This window comes from Mustela putorius, unplaced genomic scaffold, assembly GCF_011764305.1.
Source record: "Mustela putorius furo isolate JIRA1106 unplaced genomic scaffold, ASM1176430v1.1 tig00000145_pilon_pilon_pilon, whole genome shotgun sequence".
NCBI lineage: Eukaryota > Metazoa > Chordata > Mammalia > Carnivora > Mustelidae > Mustela > Mustela putorius.
In genome coordinates this window covers 23,626,600-23,643,644 of record NW_025421294.1, presented here as the reverse complement: position 1 = coordinate 23,643,644, position 17,045 = coordinate 23,626,600, and the positions used below count along the sequence as shown (strand labels likewise).

The following is a 17,045-nucleotide window of genomic DNA, read 5'->3' as shown; positions in this document are numbered from 1 at the left end:
GGCCTGGGGGAGTGCTGCTTTGTTCCCCCAGACCTCAAGTGCCCTCATCTGTAAAACACACAGAATGACGGGACGCCCTGCCTGCCTAAGCCTGTCAACCTGAGAATCCCCAATAGATAAAGCAAAAATCCCTCCGTGGCTAATTTTAAGAAATGTAAGTATACATACATACATAACATATATGTGTGTATGTATGTGGTATAAAATGGGGAGGGGAGAGTTCACATGCAAAGAAAAATAGAAAAAAGGCAAAAAAAAAAAAAAAAAAAAACTGAAAGACACCCTCTAAAACTTCAGGAGTAGTTATTTCCAGAGGGTCAAAGTTGGCCTCTCTTTGGGCTATTTGTGTGGCCACGTTTTCCTACCATGCTGTTTCACTCGGATTCTGCAGCCTTCTATTAGGCTGGTTGTGGAGAAAGACTGCAACTCGGAAATGAGCTGCGTAGCCGCTGCAGTGACGTCATTACCACGCAGACTGCCCCGCCGGCAAGCAAGACCCATTCTTTCTCACACGCCCCATGCTGAGAAGCCAGAGCTGACTCCCAGAGTGGCATCATGGACAGGCTTTAGAATAACCATTTAAGGAGCACCTGGGTGGCTCGGTTGTTGGGCGCCTGCCTTCGGCTCGGGTCATGATCCTGGGGTCCTGGGATTGAGCCCCGCACTGGGAATCCCTGCTCCTTGGGAAGCCTGCTTCTCTCTCTCCCACTCCCCCACCTGTGCTCCTGCTCTCGCTATCTCTGTCAAATAAATAAATAAAATATTTAAAAAAAAAGACAAAAAAAGAATAACCTTTTAAAATCCTTCCATGCAAGTCATGGGAATAAAAGCCAGCAGGCAGGAGGGTGGCACAGGATCCCCAAAAGAGCAACTGACCTGGAGGCCAGGACTCATGGGGTCTGGACTGGAGTCTCTAACTTGCCCTTTCTGGGCCTCAGTTCTCCCACCTGCAAAGCGAGGAAGCTGGACTGCACAGGGAGCTCCAGGGGCCCACAGACCACCCTGCCCCACAATAGGCTGCATCTCAATCCGGTGGGGAGATGTTGAAAAGAGCGATTCTGGGGCCTCCCTCCTAGAGATCCTGGCTGGGAATCAGAACAAGGACACCAGGTGACTGGGATGTGCAGCCAAGCGTGAGACCCGAGCCCTCAATTTCTAGGATGTAAGCTTCCCAGGGACAAGGACCTTATCTGTCTTACCACATCTGTTTCCCTGTGCCTGGGGGTACTGGGTTTATTGTTTGAATGACGCAATACGTAAAATCCCACCTAGCAATGACGCGGCTGTGCTTGCAGTTCCTCACAGTTGCCCAAAACTAACAGCAGATGGTGGTGTTGCATCAACAACGGCTAGCTAACAGACCCCGGGTCTCTAACAGACCCAGGTTTAAGACTGTTCAGTATGTTCCAAAGCAGCCTCATATGCCCCTCTTCCATGCTTATTAGCAGGACCTAGCTTAGCCTGAGTCCCAGAGATGAACTCTTTACCCCCCAACCATCTGCGAGCACGGCTCATGCTCTACTTGAAGAAGCAAGCATTGTTCCAGGCCCTGGGGGCCCCTCCTGCCCTTGCACAAATGTTCACACAGAGGTCTCCCAGACCCTGAGCCACAGCAGCTCCTGGCCCTTCAAAGGCCCAGAGGCAGCCAGAGGCCTCAGTCTCTGAGTCTTCGGCCACCAAAGAACACCCACCATCACAAGTATGTGGGTTCTCCACTCCAGAGGTGCAGCTTTCCCAAATCTTTAGGGACACAAAGCACAAAACGAAAGCTGATTCGGGAGCCTGACACCAGGGCTCTGACAGTAAGGTGAGTAGAGAGTCCACCTCTAGGAGAAAGAGCATCCCCTAAACTGAGTTCACCCAGGGACACAGGCAGGAGAGATGCCACTGTCGAGGGCCGCTAGCCCAGGTAAAAGTGCAGAGCAGCTCAAGAAAGTTCCACACAGCAATAACCCCTGGGCAGCCTGGAGAGACAGAGAGGTCCACCTCCAGAAGCAGCTCTAAGGCAGATGAGGGAGGTCGGGGGCTCCACATGGGGCTGCCCCTCCACGCTTTCTCCTTGAGATGTTCCTAGAAGCAGCCCCCTGACTCGGGGCTGCCCCACTCCTCCTGAGCTGTCCCTACATCCTTGAGCTTTGAACTTGATCTCACACCTAAAGTCACAGAGGATTCCTAGGAGATACCAAGACAACTCTACCAAGCCTCTATACACCACAATTACCAAAAGAGCTCTATGAAGGGAGGGGAGACAAGAGATGTGTGAATTGCACTGGCCCCAAAGGAATGTCTACTCCAACCTACTCGTTTCACATCTGAGGAAATGGAGGCCAGAAAGGGGGAAAGGACATGCCCAAGGTCACAAGGCAAGTTCGAGCAGACCCAGCACTGAAGCACAGGTGTCCTTTCAGGCATTTGCTTCATGCTCTGCTCAGGAAGGGCCAACTGGTCAGAATCCGCAAAAACAAGCCCACTAAAAATAGCATTCCAAACACAAATGCTTCTTAAATGGAACTATACACCTTTTTTTCTTCTCTAACCAGTAAGCACACAAAGATTTTTGAATATTAAAACGGCATAATTTCTAAGGACTGCTGAGGAAGTGGTCACATGTTTGGTACTATAAAGTGAGATCACAACTTGATCTTCAAAAATACAAAAGAGAAAAAAGTATATAAAAAAGAAAGGCCTTGGGGCGCCTGGGTGGCTCAGTGGGTTAAGCCTCTGCCTTCAGCTCAGGTCATGATCTCAGGGTCCTGGGATCGAGACCTGCATCGGGCTTTCTGCTCAATGGAGAGCCTGCTTCCCCCTCCCCCCTGCCTTTTTCTCTGCCTACTTGTGATCTCCCTCTCATCAAGCAAATAAATAAAATCTTAAAAAAAAAAAAAGAAAGAAAGAAAGAAAAGAGGGATGCCTGGGTGGCTCAGTGGGTTAAAGCCTCTGCCTTCGGCTCAGGTCATGATCCCAGGGTCCTAGGATTGAGCCCCGCATCAGGCTCTCTGATCAGTGGCGAGCCTGCTTCCCCCTCTCTCTCCCTGCCTGCCTCTCTGCCTGCTTGTGATCTCTGTCTGTCAAATAAATAAATAAAATCTTAAAAAAAAAAAAGAAAGAAAGAAAGAAAAGAAAAGAAAAAGAAAGGCCTTGAAGGCATTATACTCAGTGAAGTAAGTCCAACAAAGAAAATATCGTATGATCTTCATTTATGAGTGGTCTCAAAAAAACAAACAACAAAGCTCACAGTCTAGAGAACAGATTGGAAAGGGAATGTAAGATAAGTCACCTGTGCACATAAGACCCCCTGTGCACCTGCTGGGGTCCAGGCCCTCGTGAGAGTGGACCAGACAAAGCCCGTGCCCTGACCCTCCCCAGCCCACCCCTCCGTACCTGCGCCACTGCGGCGCGTGCTCATGTCTGCCACATACGTCCACTCATTGGTTGCCGGGTTGTACTGCTCCACGGTACTCAGGCACTGGCGGGAAGCCCCATCGTAACCCCCGACAGCATACAGCTTCCCTGGAACAGAGGCAGTGGCTGAAACTCCATCTTTAACCCACGGGGGCCCCTCTACCTCCATCAGAGTGCAGGGCCCCTTTCCTCCGGACAGAACACAAACCAGACTAAGCCTGTTTCACATCTCTGCCTTTTACTTCCTTGTGAGCTGTGAGGCTCCCTGAACCAGTACTGAGCATCTTTCTAAATAAGCACCCTAAATAACCCCTGCAAAGCTATGCCCTGGCTCCAAAGGGACTTGGCCTACTCTTGCTAGCACGATACATGAGTTACATTACTTCTCCAAAGTAAGGGGACAAAGACACAGAAAGCTTGAGGGTCCCAGCTCCAGGCAGGCAGCTTGACTTTTTGGCTGAAGGCTCACAACAACAGACAAAACAAAGATGGGAAAATATTCTTCAGTGAGAACTCAAAGCCTGTCTTCACCATCAGTTGTGTGCTCTGTCCACAACCCCGCAAATGAACCATGTGGGTGGACTGCTCTGTGTGCACTCCAGGCTGGGATGGCTGGAATTCATCTACTTCCTCCCTTGTGATCTTGGAGCCATGCACAAGATCCCTGAAGCACCACTACCCACTTTTAAAATAAACATACCATAAGCTGCTACCCAAAAACATCATTTCTGCATGGGGCTGGGCGTGAGGCTAGACAAGGGGCAGGAAATTGGCATTAGAGTTCTCCCAGAGCAGAAATATGGTAGGTCTCCTATCTCTCCGTCCCTCTCTCTCCCTCTCCATGTGTTGGGGTGGGGGCAGGGGAAGTCCTACCACACCTGTGGGCACAGACTGATGGGGAATGAGAGAGTGATGACAAAGATCTTAAACCTTAGCTGTAGACTAAATAACCACCACCCAATGCAAATGCACTTAATAGTTACTAATTAAAAGAGGGTTTTTTGGTCACTGTGCTTTACTAAGGGAGAGATAACAAAAGTACAACTATTATTTCGAAGTCTGCAATTCTTTTAAATTAGAAAGAGGCTCAAAACTGTGCTGTACATCACGACTATTTCTGTATCATATGTAAAATTATTTCTTCCTCTATCATTGAAGCTAGTTTTGTTTTCTGCCCCTTTCCAGTGGACCTTCTTAAAGAAAGGGATACCTCCTCCCCAGTTCTGCCCTCACCTGAGCTAGAAGAAAAATGACTGATCCAGAAGCTCTCCCAGGGTCCAGGCTGTTTCTGTAACATATGCAGGCCAGGACACAACCACGGCCCACCCAGCTGCCCACCACTCACCAAAGCCCAAGTCACTCGGGCCAGGGGGAGGAAGGCCTGGGGTATAGAGGAGACGAGAAGCTCCCGAGGACAACCCCAGAGTCACTGAGACCGGGCAACCATGGCAGGAGACAGGGAGAGGGAGGAGAGTACTGTGACAACATGGAGAGCTGTATCTACCAGGCCACAGGCAAGCAGAGGCCCCGTGAAACGTTCCTCGTCAGAGCTGTGAGGACGACCCTCTGCTGCCCCAGGTAAACCCTTGCTAAAGAGCTTCAGAGTCAGGGTGGACAAGATTAACACGTTGCCAGGCTACCCTCTGTGTCAACAGGCACACAACAAAACAGTACTCCCTCCACATACACAACATGCTCTGAGGAGCCCTTGTCAAGGGGAGTATTTCAAAGCACCATCATGGAAGCAAATTCTCAAACCCCCACCAACCACCTTAACCTTGCGTCAGCTAAAAAAAATACCCACTCAAAGTTTCTCCTTGAGTCTATTAACAGGGACTTGCTATTTTTAACCCCTACTCTATTGTTTGATATTCCTGGCTAAGGAACAAGGGGGGAAATGGGAAGGTGGCTAGACAAAGCACTTACATTTGGCAGACAAATCAATTTCTGTTCCACCAGGAGGATGGATGAGATTGCAAAAAAAAACAATTTATCTTGAGAGGAGGACAAAATCCTTGTGCTCCCCAAGATGACTTATTTAGTATGTTAGGGTGGTGTACTTTTAAGTGGAAACTTATGTAATACTGGTACAAACCAAGATACGCAGTTAGAGAAAAGAATATTCCTGCTAATGTCTAATCACTGCACATTACGCTCTCCCCAAAGCAAGTACGTGTGCTCCTGGGGGCGAACATGAGGGAGAGAGGGAGACAGAGAGAGAGAGAGAGAATGTCTGCATGCAAATCTAAATGCACAGATATTCCAGGTAAATTCCCTCTTCCAGGACAAGCTAACAAATCAGTATTGTCCTACAAAGGATAACAGTTTAGTTCAAATCATACACTATGCTTGAATACATTAAATTCACATGTATTTATAAAACTCCCTATTAGCATTGGCTAACGGTCTGGAAGACTGTAGCATAATGGAAAAAGCACTGAGTTGGGTCAGAAGACCTGGGCTCAAGGACTGGCTGTGCTCTCGACTAATGGACCCATCACATGCCCTGCTCTGACACTCTATTGCCCTATGTGGAGAATGGAGAACATCTAAGCTCCACCTACCTCCTTCAAAAGGATTTGGGGAACAAAATGTGCATATAAAAGAGCGCATTATAGACTACAGAGCCCTAACTATGCCCCAGACCTCATCCTTCCCACCCGCCTCACCCACACAAGCTTCCTGATGATAGCAGGACTCCACCACCCACCTGACCTGCAGTGACAGTAATCAGACCTGGGAAGAAATGCCCACCCACTCAAAGCTCTGTTAATGTGTTAATGGTCAACAAAGGCAGAGGAGGACAAAATTAAACAAAATGAACTCTTACCCCACCCCAGTATACTCCTAGGTTATATGCTGAATCTACATTCCTCAACCTATGACAGAACCATAGACAAGCGGCCAAAGGGACAGCCCTGCGTTTCCCCTTAGGCTCCTCTTACTCTTCCCAGCACAGCTGGCCACCTGCCAGCCTTGAGCCCATAACTGCATCTCTCTGCACCTCAACCTTCCACACCTGTTCCATCAAGATGGTAGTACCTGCCTCAGAGCTCTGATGGGAGAAGCAGAGCCAGGGCACCGGGACCTGACCCGGGGGCTAGGGCATGGATGAGCCACCACCCTCTGCCATTCCTTACCCTCCACGACACCCACACCCACGCTGCTCCGCCGCGTGTTCATTGGGGCCACGAAGAACCACTCGTTGGTCTTGTAACTGTAGGCTTCCACGGACGCTAGGCCTGGGAGACAAGAGACTCGTGAGATTTCTACAGTGTGAGGTATCACCCAGTATGCCAAAGTGAAGCTGGGGAAAGGGTGAGAAACCCACATGTGTGGCTGAGCACCACGTCTCCCTCACTGTGCGGGCTGGGGCACCTCCCTGCAGCACATCTACATTGAGTCTACCTGAGATGTCCACTGAGGTCTGACTCAGGGCGGGTCAAGAGAGGACACAGGGGTACAACACGACTGTCCTGTGAATGTAAACTATTACACCTACAGAACGGAGAGAAAATCTGAGCTTGCCTCACTGAACACCTTCTTTTGCCTTCTCTTCCTCTACATTAGAAGCTAGAAAGCTCAACACTTACCTTCCCAGAACCCCTAAAGGGATGACCCAGTCAATGAGGCCCAAGTAGAAGTCTCATGGGCATTTCTGAAATAGCCTTTGTTTTTCTGATACAGGTGCCAACACCAACCTGCTTTCTGCTACCCAGAATACAAATGTAGCTGGACAGAGCTATAACAGACACCTTCTGATCCGGAGGGTACAGCCAAGGGACGCTCAAAGAGCCTGGCCCCAATATTCTTGAGCAAGCGGATGAAGTGAGCAACTGCCAACTTCCCAACTCCCTGTCCCGTGGGTAAAACAATATCTCTCAATTGTTTCAGCCACAGTTTAGTGAGGTTTCCTACTTGCGGCTGAGAGCAATTTCCAAAAGAAACAATCCACTCCCTTTTTTTCTCTTTATTACTCAGGTCCTACCCACCAGAGGCAGCCCCTGGAGGGCCTGCACACCCTGGAATTTTATGAGTGAGGGAAAGACTGTACCAAGTGGTAAAGACACAAATGAAAATTCACAGAAATCAAAAAATACTGTTTTCGAGGCGCCTGGGTGGCTTAGTGGGTTAAAGCTTCTGCCTTCAGCTCAGGTCATGATCTCAGGGTCCTATTATCGAGCCCCGCATCAGGCTCTCTGCTCGGCATGGAGCCTGCTTCCCCCTCTCTCTCTGCCTGCCTCTCTGCCTACTTGTGATCTCTGTCAAATAAATAAAATCTTTAAAACAAACAAAAAAAAAACCTGTTTTCCACATCCCTGGGGAGGATTTCAGTGTAACAGAGTTAGTGTCCACAGAGACTTTCACCTGGAGGTATAGGAGAGATGAGATAATCTCTCCAAGTCCATGTATATTTGTAGTTTCTGATTTGAATTCTAAAGTGACCTAGAAGCCAGGAGCAAGGGGACTTCCCTGTGGTGGCACAATCAGGCAAAGCTTTGCGGGGCAGTAAAAGGGCGATGGACAAAGATGGAAGGGCCGGAGCCAGGTCTCTCCCATGGCTGAACCCCAGCTCCCTGGTGCGTCCAGCAGAGGCTTCAGACAGTCCTTAGATGCCCTGAAGCTGAGTATGTTCTCTTTCTAAGTCTTGTCTTGAAAAAATGGGTTCCCAAACAATAGAGAGGAGAAAAGGACCTCTTCTGAGTGCAGGATCCTTCCCAGAGTCCTAGAAATGATAGCATGTGGGCAGTTATGTATTCTGTGTGTAGGAAGGCCTGGCTCTGGCAAGGAAGGTAGATGAGGTAGAAGGAGTATGCTACTAAGGAAGGAGCTATGGATGGACAGAAGGTTGGCCCAAGAACTGGCTGAGCAAACCAGGGTTGCACTGAGGGCTTGTCCCAGGCTGGGAGGAGTGGGGGCCACATCCCAGACCTACCAGTACTGCCATCAAAGCCCCCCACGGCGTAGAGCAGGTCATTGAGCACAGCCGCACCCAGAGTGCTCCGGCGCTCCTGCATGCTGGCAATGGACGTCCACTGATCCTTCACACCATCATACACATCCACTGTCCGCACGCGCAGCGAGCCATTAAACCCGCCCACAGCATACACGTGACCAGCCATGAACACCACACCTGAGGCACAGGAAACCAAGAAAACGAGTTCATCTCAAGTGGCTGATCGCTCATGCAGTGACGTTGAATGACAATGGGGGAGCCAGACAGTCCCATGAATAAGTCACCACAGACAGTGATCTCTAACTTCACAGAACCGGAAGTCATCATGGGGCTCACTGGATTTCTATTCATATACGTTTTTCCAATGTTGTATGATTCAAGCAAATACTTGACCTGGCGTGAAGTCCCTACACATGTAAGAATCGAACCCAGAAGGGGCAGCCAGAAATTGGGCAAGTGGAGAAGGAAGAAGAAGAGAGTCTGTAATGCATAGATGTTTATGGAAACAAGAAGCAAGGGAGGATTTCCGGCAGTAAGTGGAGACAAGCTGGGGAAAGGCAGGCTGCGGGATGACAGATGGTGCCGCTCACCTGCTCTGCATCTCCTGGAGGGAAGCTCAGCGATCTGGTCCCACCGGTCCTCTTCGAAGTCATAGCATTCCACACTGCGGATCGCCTTGGGGGCCTGGCCACCAACCACAATCATGACCTCCAGAAAGACAAACAGACATTAGCTGGGTCTCCCCAGCTAATGGATATTTGTGTGATCAATCCCTGGTCCTTGCACATGCGAACTGCCTGGGGTCCATGACCTGACATGCCACCTTACAGAGTTACATACATGGAGATGTTACCCCCAAATCACCAACAAACAGGACGAATCAAGAAAGTCGGCAAGGACATCTTGCCACAGAAACACCATCATGAGGTCTACACTTACTACATACCTATGCTCTGGGCTATGCTGGTGGTACGTGTAGAAACTCAGGGCATGATCTACAATCTTGCTGACCTCAAGGATTTGGGCTAGGGGGATGAAATTTTGTATCAAAACAAAATATTCCAAATATATATCAAAACTTGAATCTTGGAATACAATACAGAATTTGGGTATGTTTTTAAAAGAAAATTACTTCAGAAGTATTTCTGAATACACAGACTACAGGGAGCACTTATTCGTTAAAGCTTGGGGCAAAACTGTGAAAGACAACTTTGGAGAAGTGACCCCAAAAATGTATGTAACTGCTGATTTTCTGAAAAATTGTACTAGCAATACTGTTCCCACAAGTACGACAGTAGCTAACACTGCCGGTCACCGTGTGAAGTGTTATCACTTACGTGTCACCATAACCCTGTGAGGGAGAGATTATCCAAATTGACAGACGACGAAATTAAAGCTCAGAGAACACAAGTAAATTGCCCAAGGTCACACAGCAGAGAGCGGCAGAACAGAAACCAAAAACCAAGTCTAGACTTGGAGGTGAAGGCAGCCCCATCTGTCTCCCGCTCTAGAGACAGGGTCCCCACAAAGACAACTCACTATACCCATGTTTTTCAAACTGCAGGTCACATTTCATGAGTGGGTCATGAAATGAATTTTATGCCTTGCAACCAGCAAACTTTTCATAGAGCAGCACAGAAAGTACAATAAGGGTGTTACTTCATGAAACATTTGTAGGGGTTATACACACATGTAGGTGTCTCCTGGATAACAATTTAAACATAATTCTTATTGTAGGGTATTGTCAGAAAAAGAAAGAATGAAAACCACTGCTGCACGTATATAAAAGAACAATAGCATTTAACTGTGGTATCCCTGTTGCTGTGACTTTTGTCACAGGCGGGGCGCCTGGGTGGCTCAGTGGGTTGAGCCGCTGCCTTCAGCTCAGGTCATGATCTCAGGTCCTGGGATCGAGCCCCACATCGGGCTCTCTGCTCTGCGGGGAGCCTGCTTCCTCCTCTCTGCCTGCCTCTCTGCCTACTTGTGATCTCTGTCAAATAAATAAATAAAATCTTTTAAAAAAATAATAATAATAAAGTAGCCAAGTTAACAACAGTGTACACATTTTAATAAACTTGTGCAAATTCACGGTTGTCTCCATAAGGACATCATGCTCACTGGCATTCCAAGATGCCTTCTTATGTGACAAGAAAGGAGTAGAAATCACAGGCAGCCCATCAGTAGGAGCCTCAGGACGTTCTCTGTACCTGTAGCTTGTATTATTTACTCCAATGGTTCTCAGGCTTCAGTGTGCATCACAATCACCTCGCGGGTGGTTAAGACACAAATTACCAGACCCCTGCCAGAGGTGCTGATTCAGCAGGTCTGGAGTGGCACAGAGAATGGGCATCCCTAACAAGTTCCTGGTTGAGGCTGATGCTGCTGTTCCAAGAGTCGTACTTTGATAACTACTGATTCCACCCTTGGACTGCAGGGATTTGCTGATGTTCCATTAATAATTTCTGCCCTTATGAATGACCATGGTACTTTCACTTCTCCACAACAAATGTTTGGGGAGAGCAATATCTATGTGAGTTCACAGAAGTGCCTCAGGTGACCAGCATCTACCCCAGGAGGCAGAACCAGGGCCAACAACTACTGCTCATCCACCATTTATGCCCCAAGATTCGAGAACCAGGCTCACCCACTGCCCACATGAGTGGTCACAGCCATCTGTAGTCAAATGTGGGTATCCAATGTTCAAAAACTCAGAAGTCAGTTCTGACTTCTGGAACATTCCAAAGGACCCCAGGACAAGCAGTCCAAGCTTAAAGCTACTGCAACTGTTTCTGGAAATAAACATTCCACTTTTGGCTCCCCGTGGCACAGCTCAGAGGGTCTGCTGTCCTGTGCCAGGAGTGGCCTTTTCAGAGAAAAAGCTGAATTCGACACTACTTCCTTTCTGTAATTCTTTGCTTAGACAAGCATCCATGAACAGTTTGAGGGGGATGTTAATAGACACAGCCCCTTGGCAAACTCAGACAATGCACACCTTACTCTTCTGGGGCCCAGGGACTTGCCGCACATTTCTAAACATGCCTCAAATGTGCACTGTCCTGGTTTTGAGCTAAAATGAAGGCACAATACTGTAAAAATTTTCTATGGTATCTGGTTTTGGGGACTCAGTAAGAACAAAACCAGGTTCTAGTTTTTTCAGCAATGACCTCAGGTACTCCACAGCCTCTGTACCCTCTCCATGAAACATCCTTCCCCCTGTCTGGATCCCTCTGTTCTAACACATGCTTGTTTTTCAGGTCTTAGTTGACCAAGTATCACCTCCTCCAAGCAGACCTCTCTGCTCTCACATCTGAGTTACTGTCCCTTCTCTGAGATCACACATACCCCGGGTTCTCTCATTAAAACTGCCCCACACACTGTGTTGTAACTGCCTGGCTACCTTGTCTCCCTGGCGAGATGGTGAACCTTGCCAGGACAGAAAGTGTATCTGCCTCAGTCACCAAGATAACCTTAGGGCCTAACAGTGCCAGGTAAAAGGAGGACTCAGATATTTGGAATAAGGAAAAAATGAATGGTTAGTAGCATATGCAAAAAGCCAAACCAAAAAATACAGAGTTAAATGGAAGAATATACACAGTCCAGAATGTCACTTTCTGGGGTTAGGATATGTTGGGCACCAGATAACAATTCTACAATTTGAGAGGAAAAAAAATACATAAAATGAGAAAAAGACTTTTCCCATCTTTTCATTCAACCACCAGAAGAAAAATTGCTTATTCTTTGTACAAGTTAAGAGGCTTCTTCTGTAAGTAAAATTTAAAAAAATAAAGTTTTAAAAAATAAAATGAAAGGAAATTAAATAAACAAAGCTTTCAAGGAACCTCACCATGCCCCAGAAACCATCTTATGATAGGAGTATGGAGGTATAGTCATACCGGAGAAAATCCAGTACTCATCTCTGAGAATTTTCAGTCACACAGAAACAAATGCAAACACTTCAATGGTAAGGTAAAACCTGAGTAGAAAGACAAGAGTAACACAGAACAATGTTTCGAAAGTAAACTTGCTTTGGAGCTCATAAAGGCACTGGTGAGACACGGCTTTTAATGTTCAAAACGTGCACAATGATCTGGGAAGAGTAATTATAAGATTTTGTGGGGGTAGGACCACTGGTTTCTGAGGATGTGGAGGTAGCTCAAGGCAAGGGGAGGAGAAGGTGTATTTTCTGCTTCTTTCGCAGGCCTAAGAAATCCAATTTCTATGACAGGCCTTGCAAGAAGCCATCACACAAGAACACTATACTCGTTGCATAACTGTGCAGAGTAAAAGAAACAAATTTCCTATCTTGAATACTAACGGATGGCTGTTTCCATAGATACCGGATCTTAGCAACCAATTAGACAAAAAGGAGTACTCCCTCAAGTCTACATGCATGACATCTCTGAAATTATAAACCTCTAGCTACTTCGGAAGACCATGAGATGTCAGGGCACGAAGACACTTAGACACATTCTCTCCTGCAAGCCCTCATTTTACATTTCCAGAAAAATTCAGGCCCAGGATGTTTCACAGGCATATTTCTTTCTTTCCCCCACACCCTTAAGTCCCAATTTACTAAAAACTTATAATGCCAATAATGGAAATTACTGAATCCAATCAGTTTAATGATTGCCACTTTTAACAGGTGTCCTTTACGGTAACTCTGAGTAAGAACTACCAGGTGTCATACCGGCATCACAATAAAGAACTGGTTCTGGGCTAACGGTTATGTTACACCAAACATAATGTACTCCTGTTCAAGAACTACAGTGTACTTGGCAGTCTGGCGGCCCACCACAGGGTCCTAACCCCAAGTCTCAAGAGCTACGGTGTTGAAAGCTGCAGAAGCTCTGGTGGATGGAGAACTCCAGTTGACAGATCACAGGTGAGCCAGACTCAACTATGGGTGGCAAGGCTGTTGGACAAGCCCCAAGGGAAACACTCTCATTTTGGAAAGTCAAATGGCCATTTATTGTAGGGAGATTTAGTGAGACCATGGAAAGACTACCTGATTCCTTAGGAAGGAAATTTCACTCCCAGCCTAACAAGGTGGTTTTAAAATAAATATATAAGTCTATCTCCCTCCATGGAAGATTTAGACTCCAGCATTGCGCCTAGGGAAGCAAAGGCATGGGAGTCACAGTACAATGACCGCTCTGTGTGAGAGCCATGAGGTCTGTGGTACCCGAGACCAGTCAGGGACAGATGCAATAGGGGAACAAAGCAGAGCTTTCTGGCTCACCTGTCAGTCATGACCCTCACCTCTGAGTCATTAGACTCTTCACTATGGTGAGAGGAATGACCTGGGCTCTGTAAACTTTTTTTCATTAGGCAAGAGTGGAGGGTGTGTCCAAACTCTCTTCCATGACCGGTGAACTGGGCAGAAGGCAGGCCCAGCCAGTCGGTCCCTCGGGCCAGGGCAGGAAGCGAGAGTCTCTCTTACCCTGGTGCGTGGGGCCGCAGGGCTAACACCAATTCATCCGAAGGAGCATGTCGAGGTCGAGGCAGAAGACTTGTCCCAGCAGGTTCCTGAGCAACAGGTGCTCGAGGCAAGAACTGACAGCCAAAGTGCAGAGACAGTGGGAGGTGGAAAACCAGCAATGTGAGAGCCAGACCCAGGGAAGGAAGGAGGAGTGGGAATATGGACTTGGGAGTTAGACACATCTGACTCAGCTATCAGCCCAGTCACCACACAGCTGTATGACCATGGCCAAGACATTAATCTTGCCAACCCCACTTTCATTACCTGTATTATCAGGATAATAGCATGTTTCTCTCATGGGTGTCAGGAGTCTTCAAGAACACCAAGCACGTAGCACAGAGCTCACACTAAATGTTAGCTTCTATTATTCAGTCGACACCAGCATCATGACTATTGTTTAAAGCAGTTGTTAAAATATAGACTCCCCATAAGTGAAAGACCTGTAACGAGCTGAGTGAGTACCACTAATTCCAGGGTGATCATGGGGCTTTTTCAGGACCCCAGGGTGTTTTCCTGGTGTGCTCTGGATCCATCTGAAGGATCACAACGGAAGAGGAGCAGTGCTCACCCAGGGGCCTGCCCAACTAAGAAGTCACCCTACCCAGCCTGCCAGGAGCCTTGTTTCCAATGCCATCTATTGAAAGCAGGACAGCTCAGCTCAGGAGGAAGTCGCCTACCTCTGACCCAAATCGCTTTTCAGTGTCATTTTTAAAGAGTTGAATAGAGATGTCACTTGAACTGAAATGACAGTGAAAAGTGCCAGGCTCAGTACATCTCCAAAGGTTCATTTGCATCTTGCTGGGACCTCATTTCTCTGCTGCCATCTGTGGAAGAGGGTAACGTAGGAGTGTTTTGAGAGACTGGGAGACAGCCTCTGGTTGTCCATGGCAACCCAGAATCAGGGAAGTGCTGGGTGGTGAATGTGTGGGAGCCCAGATGATGCTATTAGCTGTTCCGGCTTGAATGTGTCAGTATGATCTGTGCATATATGGCTCAGGAAAAAACACTCTCATTAGCCCCTACAGCTATCTCCAGGCAGAGTCTTATTTCTTTCAGGGAGCAGGCTTGGCTGGCGAACAGGTTCGCTGCTGAGAATTGCTAAAGACAGTTCAAATCTCTTGCCACTGCTGTGTTTCTCAAAGTGTGCTCTGTCAGAAAACCCTATCTGGATTGAATTCATGAAAGCCCCAAATACTGCTTGCCCTTCCAATTCCTGTCGCTGTTCTTTCAACTAGTCCAATTATCTCCCTACTTCTCTTCCTCTACTTATTTGGAGATATACATATTTATATTTATATTTATATTTATATATTTTTTAAAGTAAGCTCCACACCCAGCATGGAGCCTGAATTCAAGGGACTTGAACTCATGCCCTGAGATCAAGACCTGACCTGAGATCAAAAGACCTGGATTTGCAGACCTGGATCCAAGTCCTCACAGGGACACTTAGTTGTGGAGCCCTGGGCAAGTCATTCCATCCCACTGATTCTCCAACATGGAGTTTCTTCCAACATTAGAACTTCCAGAGTTGTTACGAGGATAAAATAATGTACGTAAAGTGCTTTGTCTAAAACATAAGGAAATCCTATTTAAATGATCCTAAAATTATCCTTGGGTGATAAGGACAGTAACCCAAGGAAGGAACAGAGTACCAAGTACAACTTACTCTATAAGTGGTCACCCAAGGTGGTGAGCTAGCCCTCCTCTCCTGCAGTCATGTAAACCAGTTTCTGGATGTTCACTGTCAGAGACATCCCTTTGACCTTGGAGATTGCTCAGGCGTCAGCTCCGGCAGAAAGCTTTCTCTAAGCCTTTACCCCTCTCCATGCTCCCTGAGTGTCCTGTCCGTACCTCCACTGTGGCACTTACTTGGCCCACTCTAATTGTTCTCTGTCATCTGTCTCCCTTCCCAAGTCTGGAGCACTGTGGGGAAGGGACCAGTTCTCATGAGGTTCTGTAGCTCTAGCACCAAGCCCAGCGCCTGGCAATCAGTGACTTCTCAATAGAAGTATGGTGAATGAGTGAATTAATAAATTAGTAAGTTAATGCATACATGATGGTTTACTACTTTACTGAGGGTGTTACTTTTTTTTCATCTAAATTCTTCACCACCTAAGAACACCTGGAAGAACGACCAGATTCATTTGATAGTGGACCTGTGGGCTGAGCCAAATGTCCTAGGGTCAATCTACATTAGTGATCAAAGGAGAATATGAAGTAGGGGATAAATCCTCACTACATCCACGCAAAAACAAGTATAAATACTGAAAGAATTAGAAAACAACTAGGGGTGATCGAAAAGGTCGGTAATAAATCTCTATGAGGTTATTTCTTCTTTAGAATTACGTCTCTTGGGGTACCTGGTGGCTCAGTTGGTTAAACATCTAACTCTTGGTTTGGTCTCAGGTCATGATCTCAGGGTCATGGGATCAAGCCCTGAGTTGGGCTCTCTACTCAGCGTGGAGTCTGCTTGAGATTCTTTCCCTCTCCCTCTGCTGCTCCCCCAGTCATTCTTTCTCTCTCTCAAATAAATAAACAAAATCTTAAAATAAAAAGAAAAAATAAATAAAAAATTTAAAATATCCTTTTCAGGACTCCTGGCTAGATCAGCTGGTAGGGCATGCAACTTTTCATCTCAGGGTTGTAAGTCTGAGCTCCACATTGGGTGTAGAGTTTACTTCAAAATAAAATCTTTTTTAAAAAAGTTGTCATGCATGAAGGATATATACATGTATATATATCTCTTTCATTTATGAAAACTTTAACTAATGCCCAACCTGTGCCAGACTCCAGGCTATGTACCAAGGAGAGAGATGAGTAACATCTGCCATCATGGAACATATAGCTTAGTGAAGGAGGTAACACCCTAGAAGAGAACCCTGAATAGCTCCCTGAAGTGTCAGCCCAGGGCATATGGTCACCCTCTGGAACTATTGCCCCTGCTTTTCAGAAAACAATGAGGCCATCACCAACCTGACCTCCCCTCCATTAAATGTCTTTCTCATCAACTGTATTTCTACATAGTAGCACTAAACTATTAGAAACTAGACTTTGAAAGAAAACTTTTATAAGAGCCTCAAAAACTGTGAAATACTTAGGAATAAATCTAACGAAAGACCTGCAAGATCCATATACTGAGAACTAAAAATGTTGCTAAGAGAAATTAAAGACAACAAAAATAAATAGAGCTATACACTGTGATTGTAG

At 46.9% G+C, this 17,045-nt stretch overlaps 1 protein-coding gene across 2 annotated transcripts in view; it reads right to left on the bottom strand.

The window, feature by feature from the left end:
- KLHL3 (kelch like family member 3) overlaps nt 1-17,045 on the bottom strand; it is a 259,630-nt gene that overhangs the window by 11,135 nt on the left and 231,450 nt on the right. For both annotated transcript variants that reach the window (XM_045075471.1, XM_004744900.3), the window contains 4 exons: nt 8,950-9,067; nt 8,339-8,536; nt 6,543-6,644; nt 3,382-3,510 (listed from right to left, as the gene is read on the bottom strand). In XM_045075471.1, the coding sequence (XP_044931406.1) occupies nt 3,382-3,510; nt 6,543-6,644; nt 8,339-8,536; nt 8,950-9,067 (547 nt within the window). The remainder of the gene's footprint in view (nt 1-3,381; nt 3,511-6,542; nt 6,645-8,338; nt 8,537-8,949; nt 9,068-17,045) is intronic.